The sequence below is a fragment of the Macaca nemestrina genome, chromosome 9 (genome assembly GCF_043159975.1).
Source record: "Macaca nemestrina isolate mMacNem1 chromosome 9, mMacNem.hap1, whole genome shotgun sequence".
Taxonomy (NCBI): Eukaryota; Metazoa; Chordata; class Mammalia; order Primates; family Cercopithecidae; genus Macaca; species Macaca nemestrina.
Window position 1 is genome coordinate 20,729,303 of NC_092133.1, and position 16,585 is coordinate 20,745,887.

The 16,585-nt window shown below is 46.2% G+C and overlaps 1 protein-coding gene across 49 annotated transcripts in view; it reads right to left on the reverse strand.

The window, feature by feature from the left end:
* Nucleotides 1-7,528, reverse strand: part of LOC105467983 (transcription factor 7 like 2) — a 218,729-nt gene extending 211,201 nt beyond the window's left edge. For 11 of the 49 annotated variants that reach the window (XR_011607626.1, XM_071069102.1, XM_071069105.1 and 8 more), the window contains exons 1-3: nt 6,781-7,526; nt 6,456-6,522; nt 6,122-6,246 (exon numbers count right to left, since the gene is read on the reverse strand). Coding sequence is in view for 48 of the 49 variants with exons in the window: in XM_071069102.1 (XP_070925203.1) it covers nt 6,122-6,246; nt 6,456-6,522; nt 6,781-6,969 (381 nt within the window). In the remaining variant the exon portion in view is untranslated. Of the gene's footprint in view, nt 1-6,121; nt 6,247-6,455; nt 6,523-6,780 lie in introns of all 49 variants that reach the window. The other 38 variants (XM_071069110.1, XM_071069111.1, XM_071069109.1 and 35 more) reach the window with 9 other exon arrangements.
* Nucleotides 7,529-16,585: the final 9,057 nt, after the last annotated feature.

A 16,585-nucleotide genomic window follows, 5' to 3' on the forward strand; every position in this document is an offset into this window, starting at 1 on the left:
GTAACTGATAGGAAACACATCTGTGGCTAGGTAGAACGCCCTGGGTAATGAAGGGATCGCAGTCCATCTTTGCTGAGCAAAGCAATAGCCCTTTTTAATAGCCCAGCCCAGGGTACTCCCATGCCTCTCCATGAGGAAACTTCCAATCTCCAATTTCAATTCCCCCAAGCCCAAATCTTTGTCCTCTTGTATTACACTTTTCTAATCTTTCTTAGGCATTTATTCTGTCTCCCCTGACTACTTTTCTGTGCCTCCTCCCCCAGATACCAGTACATTTTTCGCAAAGCAGCAGCCCTCCCATCCCCGATGTAAACCTGGATTTTTTCCCCTCACCTATCATATTCTTTTAATCAACACTCTTCACACCTCATCTCGCTTTTTTAAAAACTCTCACGTTAACTAGTGTACTATGTAATGTGTACATTTTCCCTTCCACTCAGGGGAACATCATATAAATTAAAGAGCTGTCTCCCATAGCAGGTTTCTTTAAGTATTCTTGGGGAAAATGCATAATATAGGCAATGTAATCGCAAAAAAAAAAAAAAAAAAAAAAAAAAGGGGGGGTTGGGGGGATTAAGAAAAGAGAAAGAAAGGAAAAAGGGAGAAAAGAGAAGGGAAAAGATGCAAACACCTAGAGCAACTTTGCTTTTGAAAAAGGCATTTGTGCAGAGCCCCCACTGAATTTCCATTCCTGAAAGTGCTCTTAATAAATGTGTGTAACAATAGCCTAGAGGAAACGAACAAGTCAGCTGCCAAAGGAGTGGTGGTGTCTGTCTCAGTACACTCAGATCGCAGAGGTGGGGGTCAGTGGAGAAGGGAAGGTAGCATTTGCGTTGGGATACCACCCCCCGCCCCATCTCATTGCTTATAATTAGTGAGAGAAATTTGAGCTACTGCCAATGTCTGCGGACCTTGAATATTATAAGGCCAACGTGGCGTCAAATATCTTAACATTCATAAGTGTTATGGGCTGTAAATAAAGCCTGTGGATTTATGACCTGGTAGTGTGCTTGCCAGCAAAACACTGGGGCACATTTCTTTCAGCAGACCTGTCGAGGTGCGAGTTTGCCTTTGGTTGTAAAATTAACCATTTCCTTCACAAATGTGCTCAATTATAAGTCAGAGTTGAAGATTTACTTACATGGTTGCCCATATTCACTCCCAGAAGAAACTCAGATGCCCACATCCCACACCCCTTTGAAAATAAGACCCTCAAGAATTTGGTTCAGCCTCCTTTTCCAAACTTTGAAATGTGTCACCTCAAAAGAATTGTAAATGCGGTCAAATATATTATCTAACGCCACTCACCAATACTAAAAAGCTCACACCTACTTCCCTGGAAAGTGCTTATTTATTTGGCAACTCCGGCATTTAAAAAAAAAAAAAAAAAGTAAATCACTCCTTGCCTGAAATCTCCTCCCTTCCCCCAATATAATGTCATCTACTTCCTGTGCAGGAGACAGCATTTGCTAAATCCAGGTTGTCTCATACTTAACTGCCAATAAACCAACTTCCACATAACTTCCAGACAGCTGGGGGAAAGGTCCTCGGAGTTTTAGTCATGGTCCAGAAACACGCGTCCACACAAAAATTTGCAGCTGTCCTTTCTCGACAGTGCATTTTTAATGTGATTCAGGGGGGCCTGTTGTGAAACATCTGACAAAATGTAAAATCCTCTTAGATACCTTCTAGTTTACCCACTGCACGTGTGTGAGAGAAGTTGCACCAGGATTTCTCCACCGAGAAATCTAGGCACTTTTTGCACACAGCCAGGGGCACCTTGTGGGATGTGAGGAGGCATTCAAAACCTGGAAAGACTTCTACTGTAATCTTTTAAAAGCACAGCCTCTGGTGCAACTATTAAAATGCTAGTTTTCTAAAGCAAATATTTTTTTTTAATGGTGTGCAGAACTGCAGCGATCCAGCACTGCAAACAGAACAGCATTCTTGATCTGCGAGCCCCCGGAAACCTTCCGGTAACTTTTTCACAGCTTGCTAAGAAACAGAAAGCTGACCAACTTCCAGCAGTGACTCTAAATGAAATCCCTATCAGTAAAATTAAAATCAAGGTGAAGAACTCCTGGCAAGAACGAGGATTGTTTTCCTCAAAATTCTTTCTCAATCAGACACAGAGGGCATCAGTCAAAGCTCCTTCCCTTAAACAGGCAAAAGTTTCCAAAAACACGTCTTTCAGATAAGCTCGTTAGGTTCCCAAATGCCTGAGTTTGTTTCTGGGGTTTCAGAAAGTTTCAATATCAACAAAGTGGAAAGCGCTGGCATATTTAATTTATAATCATTAAAATATGACCTATTGGGTGAATGTTGAGCCTATAATCCATACTGCAGACATTAAACCCCAACCTATAAAGATTAGCATGGAATTAATACGGTTACATTGAGATTGAAATCTAAACATGTTCGCCATAAATATTTCTGAAGGAGATGAAAAACAATTAGCATAAATACCAAAGAAGGGTAAGAACACCTGTTCTTTTTCAGGGCGATAAGCATTTTATTGTTCTCTATTTAAAATGTAATGACCTGTGTAATTACAGTAATATTACATTGTTATGTAGGGGCTTGGAATGTCACACTTTGAAAAGTGTTGTCAAAACAATCAGGGGTGAGGTGGGGGGGTGGGAGGACAACTGGGAAGGACCACCGTTAACCCTTCACACTCCAAGGTCTAAATCTTTTGTATCAGAAAGGATTATGTTGTTTCAGTGAGGAAAAAACATCCATTTTTCACAAGCCAGAAAGAGAAGTTGCCCGGCTAAATAAAACCCCAATGAATAGGCCCCTCTCAGTTTCCTTTAAATGCTGGATTCCAAGTTCAAAAATGAATTCAAGATGCAGATTATTTATCTGTTCAACCTAGTAGCAAACAGCTCGGTTGAAAAGCAAGTAACTTTGGATAAGAGAAGATGCAAGGGCTCGAATAATCAAGTCCTTAAAAAGAAATTTCAAACCTAACTGGAATTTCAACCACCATATTCCTATTTCCCCTTTGCCAGGAGGGAAAAAGAAATGTAAAACTACTTTTTCCAATCAACTTTAATAGGTTACAGTATTCTTATCTTTAATATACAAATGTTACCACAGTTCTAATATTTGCAGTTCTAACACTTCCCATCTACTTAACTAGACCTCTCCTTAATGCAGTTTTGTATCTGAATCTGTCTTTTTAAAAGCCATTCCTATTACTGTATCAAAGACTAAATTAATATTATGCAGAAATCTTTGTCATTTTAAAATAAAATTATTACTATCAAGCTTTATGGTGTCTTCAGCAATTAAAGCATTATTCTTGAGATAATGTATTATTCATCATAAGCCGATTTAATGATACTCTCTAATTCTTTACATTCTTAAATAAAAAAGCAGAAATCAGGGTTCCAGAGAGTTTGCTTTTTAAAGGATGCAGCTGCTTACAGGTACACCATAAGTAACAGAAAATGTAGCAAAAATCACCGCCACCAAGGAGCAAAGGGAAAATAATAAAGCATACAGCAAATTTGTCTTTACACCTTGCCATTAAAAACACACCCTATAAAATACTAAGAATTTCAGAAGAGCATGGGAAGCCCGCTATCTTGCCTATGGATGCCTCCATTCCTCCCGCAGCTGTATCAAATCTGGAATTGAAAGCTGGCCCTCTGATTGAAGACGTCAGGAGTGACATACAACAGCCTACCGTCCTCATTTCCACTGCTCTGCTGACCAGCCTAAATAAATAACTTTAATTTTGGAGCACATAATCTAACCCAGGTAACAGGGAGGAAGGAGGAAGGGGCAGTGTACACAAAGATGTCTGCTGGTGTTTGACATGTAAGTACTAAAACTGCCTACTGAGTTCAGAAATGTCTTCTGAGACTCAATCTGATGTCACAGCACCAGGCCACCCGCTATGTCCACAATTAAAATAACTAGACGCCGTCTATTCCTATAATGCCCACAAAAGGGACCGATCATTGGGAGCCTTCCTTTTCTCACCGGGAAATCATTTATTTGCCTTTAACAATTTCCCTGTTTGCTAATTACAAGACAACACAACTGCTCAAGTTTGAGAAGGAATGGCAAGATTGCCAGCATCAGACAGGGAGTTTAAAAAGAGTCAAGAAAGCTAGCAAGTCCGCCATCAAAGCTCAATATTCCGATGGTTAAGTGGATTTTAAAATAATACCAGGGAGGTTTCCATCGGAAGGGGGAGGGGGGGAGAGGCAGAAATTCTCAGGGATTCTTTGGAATGTTGCTTGGGCCGGTTTATTGGTAGGCGAACACTGCGATTCTGAGCCGAACGGTCCCGTTTAAGATGCCCCACAAGCTCTCAAGAAAAATACAAAGTAAGCGAACTGTGCCTCCCCTACAGCTGCAAGCCCAGAGCGCGGCCCCTGCAGCCTGGTGGAACTGGCCCTGGAGAAGGGGGTCGAGCCAAACCGCTCTCCCAGCTTCCCAAGCATGCCTGGGCGCCGGGCAGGGGGGGAATAATTATTTCTCTTCCCTAGCCATAAAAAAATGACCGGTCTAGCATGCCCTTGCCATTTTGCCAGGGCCCAAAAAAACAAGTCAAACCTGATAGTTAATATTTTAATGCTTAAAAACACTTGTAGATCTGATCGACTCCCGTCCGGCAAGCCCTCGGCCATTAGCACCGAATCCACGGCTGCTGAACAGTGGGTGCATTATTTCAAATTGCTATCTAGAGTTACCGAAAAAGAAAAAACAAAAGTCGTGTGTGTAAATAAGGGGTAGGGGACCAAACCAGAGAAGGTGTAAAATGACAATCCCGGGAAGCCGGGAACAAATGCGTCTTGCGTCCAGAGATTCGTAATCCAGGCTTCTTAGAAGAGGGAGGGAGGGATGAGGAGGAAGGGGTTCAGGGTGAGGGCAGGGGGCAGAGGCCGGTGGGGGAGGGGATGAGCCGTCTTAACAAATGTCAGGGTTGGGCGCGGGACCGACCCTGCAGGAAGCGCCCCCCGAGCCCGGCACCCCGCGCTGGCTAGGGCCCCCAAAGTTGGGTGGCCGGCGATCGGCGGCCCACTCCATTGAAGGAGAGGCGCCCCGGCCTCCCTCGGCCCCCGCACCTCCTTGAGCCCGCACACCCTGGTCTCTGGCCCCCCCAGGGCCCACGACGGGCCTACACGGAAGCTGGCGAGCGCAGACCCCGCCATACATCCCAAGGCGCCAAAATTCCCTAGAAATACACAAGTCCGCTTAGAGGAGTCCATTCCGGCTGCACACAAATCAAGAATCCGGGCCGCAGGGGCCTCCCCGCCCCACTCAGCCCGGCTGCCCTGCGCGGCCCGGGAGAGCCCGCAGCCAGCGCGCCGGGCAGCCGAGCCCGCCACGGCGCCCAGGGCGCTCGCGGCCCTGCGGGTCGCCAAAGAAAAGGACGCCTCAGAGCCCCCAAGTTTGCGGTGGGACCAATCTGGGAAGTGTGACCTTCCAGGGGAAGGGGGAAGGAGGGCCGAGAGCCAGAGATTGCCACTAGAGAGGTAAATACATAGCCGCCCAAAAGAAAGCCAAGGAGCCTCTCCAGGGCCCCCGGCTCTGCGCGCTAGCCAGTTCTCAAGTCCAACGCCTGAAGGAAACCCACTCTCTACCCCGCGCGTCGGGCGCAGCACAGTCACTCGGGGACCGCAGCGGCAGCCAAGGGGTTAACCGGGGAAAGCCCAAGACGCCACAGAAGAGGGAAGGAAGAGAAGGAGAGAGAGGGAGAGAGAGCAAAGAAAGAGCCACACAGTCATCTTCCCAGGGTGAAGAAACAAACACCACCACCAAAGGGGGAGGGGGAACCAGAGCGCAAAAGAAAAGTTATTCGGATTTCCCACCCCCGCCCCACCAACAAAGCCCTGCTTGGACAGAGAGGTCTCCCCAACATCACGAGGCAGCAAACTGAAAGCAAGAACGTGGCGAAGTGCAAACAAATCCAGTCCACAAAAGGCAGAAAAGTTTGGAGAGTTTCGGGCCGCCTGGGCCACGAGCGGGGGAGGGGAGGGAGGGAGGGGAGGAGGCGGGGAGGGGGAGGCGGGGAGGGGGCAGGGCAGGGGCCGCATGCGGGGCCCGGCGGGCGGCGCGGGCGGGCGGGCAGCGGGCGGGGGCCGGGCGCGGAGGCACTTACGGTTCGGGCGGTGGGCGAGAGCGATCCGTTGGGGAGGTAGGGGCTCGTCAGGTCGGGGATCATGATGAAGGGGTAGCCGGGATACGGTGGCCCCTTAAAGAGCCCTCCATCTTGCCTCTTGGCCGCTAACATGGCGGGGCGGCGAGGGGACGGCGGCGGCCGCGCGGAGCGGGAGAGAGCGAGGAGAAACTTTTTAGAAAGTGCCCCGAGGGGCTGGGCGCCCCGGCCGGGCCGGCGCAGGGCCGGGCCGAGCCGGGCGCGGGGCCGGGGCGCGCGGGGCGGCCGGCCCGGGGGGCGGCTCCGGGCGGCTGCGGGGCGCGCGGGGCGTACTCACCTTCTTCCAAACTTTCCCGGGATTTATCTCGGAAACTTTCGGAGCGAGGCGGAGGCCGTCTTTCCGCCTTCCCGGAGGGGTGGAGGTGGGGAGGGCGAGGGGCAAACGCCACGCAGAAGGGGGAGAAGGGGGAGAAAAAGAATCGGCGAGGTCGGGGGGGGTAGAAAAAACAGGGTTACAAGTTTTTGCAATGGTGGCATCGCACGCACACGCCGCCCGCCGGGCCCCGCCGCCGCCCCCAGCCCCGATTTCTCCCCTTTCAGCAACATTTGCCAAGCCCAGGAAACAGATAAAAAACCCCACCAGCCCGAGGGGCTTTTCTTACCTCGGAATCGGAGGAGCTGTTTTGATTCGTTTCTGATTCATTGACTAGAGACGATTTGACATCAGCTAAATCCCTCTCTGCCGAGGAGTTTTCGGAGCTCTTCTCCTCCTGTTCGCCCTCGTCTTTGAAGGAAATCAGTTCGTCGTTGGCGCCTAGGTCATCCCCTCCACCGCCGTTCAGCTGCGGCATTTTTTTTCACCCACCAGCAGCAATTTTGGAAGAAAAATGAAGGAGGAAGAAAAGCCAAAAAAAAAAATCACCCCCAAAAAGTTTTGCCCCCCAAAAAAAATATTGCAAGAAAAAGACGAGTCCAAGGTGAACTTTTTTTCTGCTTGGGGGTCTTTTTCTCCTGGGGAGGGGAAAAGAGGGAGGAGGGGAGGGGAAGGGGGGGGAGATCTTCTGCACGCGTGAGTTTGGGTTTCTTTTTTCTCTCGTTCCCAAGGATCCGATCAATGTGCAAAAAATAATAAATAAAAAAGGGGGGTAAAAAAAAAAAACAACAACAACAAGAAGTCAGATATAAAGAGCAAAGGGGGGGGAAGCCGAAGATACAGGAGGTGCTCGTGCCGCTCGGATTTGAGTGAGTTGAAGTTAGACTGAGAGCTTTTCAGTTCAAAGGCGGCGCTGATTGACAGATAGAAAAAGGGGGATCGAAATCCGGAGGAACGGAGTAGTCTGGGAGCGGAGATTATTGACAGGGCGAGAGGAACACACTGCCTTAATGAGATGCCGGAGGGCGGGGCCGGCCCGGTGACGTGTGCATAAATAAACAGCCGGGGTGGGCGGGGCGGGGGCGGCTAACAATGATCCTTTCGGGCGCCGGGAGAGGGAGGAGGGAGAGGAGGAGGAGGAGAGGGGCGGGGAAGCCGGGGGGAGACGGAGGGAGGAGTGTGCAGGGGGAGCGGCCTGCGCGGAGTGTGTGCGAGCCCGGGATTCTGGGCGAGGGTGCAGGGACTCGCTCCGGGTGGGGGCGGTTTCAGAAAGACAATGCGGGGTGGGAGAGGAGGAGAAGGGGGTGGCGACCAAGTCAGGAATCCGAGCCGAGGAAGGCGGAAGGAAAGCCCACTTGGGGGGCGGGGATGGGGAGAGGCCCAAAAAAGTGCACTTTAGAAATATTAGAAATAAATCTTAAGGGAGGGGGAAAAGGAAGGGTAGTATTGTGAGAAAGTGGTGGCTGGGGGCGGGGGTGGGGGGGTGCTTGGTGGTTAATTCAGCAGTGAAATCAGCCACACTTGGGCGGGATGAACAGAAGTGGTCAAAAGGAAAGATCAACCCTCCACTTTCAGAGAGCTTGGGGAAGTGAAGGGGCTGGTCAAAGTTCCTGGTCATCTACAATGAAAGAAACTATTAACCCATGAGGCCTCCCTCCTCCCTTTTTTGTTTATTAGTAGTGAATCATTTCATGAAATGTTAAGTCCCACTAGGATGAATATGCCGAAATGACTTTTTATGCAAAAAACAAATATTAAATGTCAGAAACATTAAAAGTACCCTGAAGGAATAATATATGATTCTTTTAAATGTAGAGTGGTGTTTTGCTTTTTTTTTTTTTTTTTTTTAAACTGACGTTGGAGGTAGTAGGAAATGAGCTAGAGTCAAAGTCCTTTTTGACTTCGGAGGTGAAAAGTTTGGGCGTTAACACCGTCAGGGAAAATAAAACCGAAAGTTCACCAGCCCCTGGGATCAGTTGGGCTACAGTGTTTCTCGAAGGGGGTCTGAAATGAAATCCCCGAAAGACTGACCAAAATAATCAAGATGTAGGTGGCTCTGGCAGGAAATTGCTAACCAAACCAATGCTAGAAGACCTCTGGGAGAAGATGGGAAACCTGGGGCTTGAGGCAGGTATTTGTTGACTTTTAGGTATTAGAGGAGGAGCAGACTGATTTGCTACAAAATGGGGAATGGAATTATGTTAAAGAGGAAAGGCCCACCTCCCAAAACACAATGTGCCTGGGTGATACAGCAAGAAGATTCATTTTTGCAAATATCCAGTAAGAAGTAGACTGGACACTGCAACATGAAAAAGAGAAAAAAGAAAATAAATAAATCAGTAGGATTTAGCAAATTGCCTCTTAGGAGCAGTATTAGTCTAAGTCCAGGATGTACTGTTATCCCACCCTTCCCTGAAAAAGCTCACCTGCACTTCAGCTGGCCCATCAGCACCAAGGTTTCCAAAAGAAAGCAAATTTGCCATGTAATATTTAGAGAGTTTGGGGTGCCAGCAAAACTGTTTTATAGGCTAAAGGCTCAGAAAGAAGACTACTAAAAATAATGATACCGAGATTGACAAGGCCAAAGAATTCCCCGGCACTGGAAAAAATTCACAACCACATTTGCACACTAAAGAATATGCAGGCAAAATGAAAATGGGTTGGGGGGCAGGCAGAGAAGAATCACTGTAACTCCCAACTTTCATATTAATCAGAATATCAGAAGTAGAGTGAGAAGGAGCCTGAAAAGAAGTAAAACAAATGTGTACATTTAATCAGACAGGATTGCATAGGATACAAAGCACAGGGCTAATTAGTCTCAGCAGGTAGGACTAACCTTCAGACTTCATAAATAAATAAGGCGGGCGCAGTGTCTAAGAGGGAGAGTGGAGACAGAAAGGGGATTATTTCAAGACACCAAGTGAAAACATGAAGAATGAAATGCTTCACTGTCAAAAATCCATGTACAAATGGATTTAACAGTTTCCTTTTTTAGGTCTTTTACTTGGTTACCTTTAGATTGACACATTTAGTGAAATGACCAAGCTTTACACACTTGCTAATTGTCACCTGTATTCTTGATGTGCCCAAGTCTGTCTTTATGCAGCGTAGACTTTCCTAAGGCTCATTTTAGGGACTGACTTACTTAAACTGGAACACATTTATAGGAACTCAATTTTATGGCAATTTCTTTGTCCTGTGTGGTAGTTTTTTGTTTCGTTTTGCTATTTTAATGAAACCCTCGTCTGAATTAAGTTGGGTAATGAGGTCTTCTATGTCCTTTATAGTACTACCTGTATAATGTAATCTCTGGAATATACTGAACTGAAATTTTAAAGAATGTACTTACTGATTTTACTATACTGGCCTGCATTTTTATCATATGTAAATACTAAGGGCTTTGTTCCGATGATTAGTAACTTTATCCATTTTGGCATATCCTTATTTTTCTCATTCAAAGGGAACTCTTTTGAGTCTTTCCTTCCTTAAATCTCTGATTTAATTAAGCAATTAAAAAGTTATTCTGTGATAGTGCATGTCCCACATTTAATTTCGTTACTTGGTGCCATACAAAGGCTTGAGTAGACCAGCAAGATTTCAGAGGGGCGAGATCCCTGATGCTCTGCAAGTCCCTCAGGTGATGCCTGAATTGAGGAGGGGGAGGGAATGGCAGAATTGGCACTGCAGTACCCAAGCAGCAAGGTATTGAAAAATACCTTGAATACTATTTGAAAAAAAGGTCGGCCGGCCCACAATGTGGATGTGTAATTTATAGATTTGGTGTGAAATTTTAAACACAGTTGACTTGGGTCCAAGTGCTGAGGCAACTTCTCTGTGGATACTGATGACTCCTGGTTTATAGGACCAAGAGTTCTGCCCAAATGGCAGAGATTCGAAAAACACAGGAAACCAGACCAGTTCTGACTTTAGCCTGAGCCAGGGGATTTTGCCACCATGGGCTCTGCATGTTGGGAAATGGGTGGAATGGAGGAGAGGCTGTGCCCTCATCCCTTGGAGTCCAGTTTGGTCTCTGCATATTTTGGGGGGAGGGCAGGGAGAAACTGGGCCCTCGCCCCTTGGAGTCCATTCCTGGCACCAGTCCAGGTTCCGAACTGTAAGTAGCTGTTCCTAGGCCTCCCTGACTTTGACCTCGCCCTCTTCATCCACTGCCCTTCTGCTGCTTCTCTTCTGTTTTCTCCTCTCCTTCAGCCCTCCCTTGATTACATCTCTATGGATACATGTTGATACCTTAAAGCTTAAGTGAGTAGGGTCACCTCTTCCAGAGGTGCTTCCTTGTTCATCCCTATCAATGAGCATGAAAAGGAGGTTTTGGTTTACACAAATCACCTTTTAAGGGTTGGTTCCCCCGCAGGGGAGATATGGTGAAGTGTTCGGTGCCCACTGAAATACAGTGCCTGTGCCTGTGCCTGTGCCTGTGCCTGACGGGACTGCAGAAATAGGCTGGCCACAGGCTGTGTCACCTTCGTCTTGTCTCACCTGGTGGATGAGGTGGTTGGAATGGGCTTTTTTAAATTGCCTGTTAATATTCAAAGAGTCCATGATTCCATCGTTTCACCACACGCCCCAGTTATGGCTCAGAGATTCACGCACACCAGCAAAGAAGACAAACCATATTGAAAGCTTGGCTCTGGAATTTCAGAAAAACAAGGCTAGTCTGTCAGATTTACCCGAAGTGGGGAATACATGTTGACAACCATATTCGGCTCCCCCAATCTCTCAGCAAGATTCTACTAAGTTACCCTTGACAGTGATATGTACATGTGTGGGTGTGTGTATTTGTGTTCCTGTGTGATTTTTCTTTAAAGATCTGGGCTCCAAGATGGATGATCTGTTACCCCACTGTGTTGGACTTATCTATGCCGGGAGTGTGCTAAGGGAAGCCAAAAAAAGAATCTGAAAACATAAGGAAGCTATAAAATGGGGAAATGTTTAGAAGCCAAAGTCCTGATTCCACTGTGAGATTTTCTGTTTGCTTTTTGTTCTGTGTGGGTGATGGTTCCTTATTTGGACCTTGAGGAAAGCTACTCCCTTAGCCAACATAGGAACGTTAAAAATTGGACACCCAAGAGTTTTCAAATTTAGCAAGAGGAAGGGTTAGGCAAAAGCTCCCACTTCACAGGCATCCTCTATCCCCCCAACGACTCCGTGAAGGGAGTTGGAGAGACATACACTCTCTCCCCCTTGAAACCCTGACGAACACTCTTCTGTTCTGACATTTTTCTGAAGTGCCGGGCTTGATCACCTTGCTTCAGCTAATAACAGGTCCGGGTAATAAAGTGACAATAATACCTGATGATCCAAGGGTTAATGGGGAGATATATGCATCTGTACAGGGTTTCATCACCTGCCTTCATAAGCCGATTACCACTGCTATAGGCATTTGTGACAGGAACAGCTTTCTGAAAGACATCAGTCCTCCATAAATATACTTTTCTTATTGACAAGATGTCTTTTAACCCTAATAGTAATGGAAGAAGGCCAATAAATGAAACATTTACTGCATAACTTGCCTTATTTTGGGGTGGTGTACAATTCCTTTCTAGCTGTCTCTAGAAGATGTTTTCAGCCTAATTTGCTCCCTAGAAATTTCGCTCACTACAGTTCTACGTCTATGACGTTTTATTGCCTGAAGCCAAGTCTGCATAAGAACTTTCTTAAGATATACTTATCCTAATGCCAAGCTACAGCAACTGGGCTGCTTCATGCTGAATTATTTGTGCTACCCTGATATACAGGGCAGAGACTTCCCAGTAGTCATTGCCATAGGGTAGGTCTAAATGTTTCTGAGAAGGGGAAAAGAGGCAGGAAAAAGGTGAAAAAAGTTTCATCTAGGTTGATTTGTAGAGGTCTTTAGAATTAATAATTGGATGTGTATTTAGCATATTCAAATGCCTGAGGTTTTCTTTTGTTTTCTCTTTTTAAAATGGCTTCAATGACCCCACCCTGTCTTACAGAGCAGCTTTGCCCACTCAAATCCATTGCTGTATTCAAAAATGTCACAGATACCAAAGCACCTTCCACTAAAACATGGACACCTTAAAATGAGGCAGATACGATGTCCCCTGGCATTGAGCAGTCTCACAAGGTGGCTTACGTGTGTTCAAGCGACAGAGCAGGTGAAATTTCAGGAGAGGATGATGCCATTGTTCCCCCTTGAAATTCATCTAGGTGTGGGCTCACACACCTGCATCTGGCCAGAAGCAATATGGGATGGGGAGGAGGTAAAAGATCCAAGGAGACTCCCAGGTCCACAGTGTGAAGATTTCAGGTTTGGTCCTCACTAGGAATCCACAGCAGCATCAGCCCCAATCTGTCTTGAGAAAAGACTAAATCCATGTTGACCGAATCAACTTGAGACTGGATTAGAATCAACAACTCTGTCTCCTCCTTTGCAGAATTCCAAATGTTTCTGCAAATTCCAAATTCCAAATTGGTATGGATGGATTACGTTTCCTAACAAAACACTCATTTCGATGAGGAAAGGGAAGAAGTTTCAATGAATGAGTTCCGGGATCCAGAGTGAGTTTGGATCTCAGTATAGACAACAACATGCAGCACAAGGTTTAGCACCAACAAGAGAGGCTTCTGGTGGACTGCCATCTTTAGCAAACACGGTTCTGGGTAGCCCGAGGGCATTCTGTAAATATGTAGAGCAGGAAGGAGAGCATTAATCGTTATTAAAGGTTTCAGGATGCTGAGAGTGAGAGGTTATAATAACCCCCAGACTCCATGAGAAACACGGGAGCCCCTCCCAGCACCCCCACCTATGGAGACGTGGTGTTTCTCTTTGCCTGTGTCCCCATACACTGAATTTCTAATGACTTCTCACACTGCTGGAAATCCTCCCCGTGCTTTTTAAGGGTGGCCAAGGTTCTTGATGGTCTGTTGACAGCACAGGGATGCAGGTTCCTTGTTCTCATCCTGCAAAGGACTCTGCTTCTAAAGAAACCCAAGTCTTAGGCCGGGAAGAATCCGAAGAGGCCTCCTGGGGCCCCACCACTTCCCATTCTCCTTCTAATCAATGTGCCTTAGGGGCTAAAGGCCATAACTGATGGCATCTATATGCCTGTGAGACCCTCCTGGCTCTGCCACCCACCCAAACGACAAAGGTGATGACTCTATCTGGAAGCCAGATAGAACATTTCTTAGGGAAGGATCTGATGTTAATGTCTTTCTGTCTTTTCTTCTTTGAAGGCACCTCACACACCCCTTTATACAAGAAGCATCTTTCTAACGTTATCTTCTGGATGTTCATGCTATAATATTGCTGGTTACAAAAAAGCATGTACTGTAGAGTTCTTTTTTATATAATTATTCATTAAAAATATTTGACTTTGGGAGGCCAAGATGGGTGAATCACTTGTGGTCAGGAGTTCAAGACCAGCCTGGTCAACATGGTGAAACCCCGTCTCTACTAAAAAAATACAAAAATTAGCAGGGCATGGTGGCGGGCACCTGTAATCCTGGTCCCCCTGGAGGCTGAGGCAAGAGAATCACTTGAACCCAGGAGGCAGAGGTTGCAGTGAGCTGAGATTGCGCCACTGTACTCCAGCCTGGGTGACAGAGCGAGACTGTCTCAAAAAAACATAAAAAAAAAAAAATTTGGAGACATTTGCTTCAAAATGTCAACAGCACTTTTTCCCCCTAGATGATAGAATTTGGGATAATTTTTACTTTCATTTTCCTTTTGTTTGGTTTGTTTGTTTATTTATTTATTTATTTTGAGACAGGTCCTTGCTCTGTCGCCCAGGCTGCAGCACAGTGGCACAATTCTAGCTCACTACAGCCTGGAACTCCTGGACCCAAGCAATCCTCCGATTTTAGCTTACCAAGTAGTTAGGTCTACAGACATGCACCAGTACACCGACTAACTTTTATTTTTTATTTTTTATTTTTATTTTTATTTTTATTTTTTCAAGACAGAGTGTCACTCTGTCGACAAGGCTGGAGTACAGTGGTGCTATCTAGTCTCACCACAACCTCCACCTCCTGGGTTCAAGCGATTCTCCTGCCTCAGCCTCCTCCTCGAACTCCTGACCTCAGGTGATCCACCTGCCTCAGCCTCCCAAAGTGCTGGGATTACAGGTATGAGCCACTGTGCCTGGCCATATTTTTTATTTTTAGAGACAAAGTCTCGCTATATTGTTCAAGCTGGTCTCAAACTCCTAGACTCAAGCAATCCTCCCACCTTAGCCTCCCAAAGCACTGGGATTACAGATGTGAGCCAGTGCACCCAGCCTTTGCTTTCATTTTCATACTTCCCTATGTTGTCTTTTATTATTTTTTTTACAACTAGGCATGGATTATTTGTGCCATCAGGATGGAAGTAATGCTCTATTTTGAAAGACAAATGCTTTGACTTTCTTCCTCTTATATCCATACCTCTCACACAAGTTGGGGACATTTTAAAGTAGTCATTGTTAACATTGCACCTGATATATAATTGTAAACCTCTGTCAATTTTACTCTCATGCTTGAATTTCAAAGCATGTGTATGACAAAATTTATTTATTTATTTATTTATTTATTTATTTATTTATTTATTTATTTTTGAGACAGAGTCTTGCTCTGTTGCCCAGGCTGGAGTGCAGTGGCATGATCTTGGCTCACTGTAACCTTCGCCTCCTGGGTTCAAGTGATTCTCCTGCCTCAGTTCCTGAGTAGCTGAGACTACAGGCACACGCCACCATGCCTGGATAATTTTTGTATTTTTAGTAGAGACAGGATTTCAGCACATTAGCCAGGATGGTCTCGATCTGCTGACCTCGTGATTCACCTGCCTGAGCCTCCCAAAGTGCTGGGATTCCAAGCATGAGCCATTGCACCCAATGACAAAATATTTAATTTCACTCCTTCAATTTAAAAATAAATGATGGGCCAGGTGCAGTGGTTCCCACCTGTAATCCGAGCACTTTGAGAGGCCAAGGCAGGTGGATCATTTGAGGTCAGGAGTTCGAGACCGGTCTGGCCAACATGGTGAAACCCTTTCTCTACTAAAAATATAAAAATCAGCCAGGCATGGTGGCAGGTGCCTGTAATCCCAGCTATTCAGGAGGCTGAGGCAGGAGAATCACTTAAGCCTAGGAGGCAGAGGTGGCGGTGAGCCAAGATCGCACCACTGCACTCTAGCCTCGGAGACTGAGCAAGACTCTGTCCAAAAAAAAAAAAAAAAAAAGTAAAAAGTAATTAAAAAAAATGATGAACCCCACTTATCCAAATGTACTCAGAGACCTGCATGCAGATTCACAACAGCAGCATCCTCTGTCCTATAAGGAGATTGATAGAGTTGGATATTTGCCCCTCCCAAGTCTCAGGTTGAATTGTAATCCTCAATGCTGGAGATGGGGGCTGGTGGGAGGTGTTTGGATTATGGGGGCAGATCCTCATGGCTTGGTGCTGTCTTCATCATAGTGAGTGAGATCTGGTCATTAAAAAATGTGTGGCACCCCCCTCCCATTCACTCTCTTTCACTTGCTCTTGCTTTCACCATGTGACATGTCTGCTCCCCCTCTACCTTCCACCATGAGCATCAAAAGCTCCCTGCAACCTCTCCAGAAGCCCAGCAATGTCAGCGCTGTGCTTCCGGTATACCCTGAAGAACTGTTAGCCAACTAAGCCCCTTCTCTTTATAAATTGCCCAGTCTCAGGTATCTCCTTACTGCAGTGCAAGAACGGCCTAACAGGCATTGTCCTTCCAAAAGCCCTTTCTTATAGATTGTCCCACTTACTGCTTAAAACACCTTGTGAGGTAGAGAGAACAAATTACCCCCATTTTACAGGAAAAGAAACTGAGGCTCCAAGAGATCCAGTGTGGCCCAGTGTCCCATAGTTCGTAAGTGGCCAGACCAGGACTGGAATGCAGGTTTCCTGTCTCCCAGTCCAGATCTTTGTTTTGCTCCTGGATTCTGGTCAACCCAACGACAGACTCATCCTCACGATTTTTCTGTGACACCCTGGGAGTATAAAGGGGATCTTGGCAAAATATAAATAGATTTCTTTAAAGCAAAACTCACACCCGGCTACGCTGTGAAGTTAACATTTGGCCATCCATTCCTCCCCTACTTAGCCTTCTT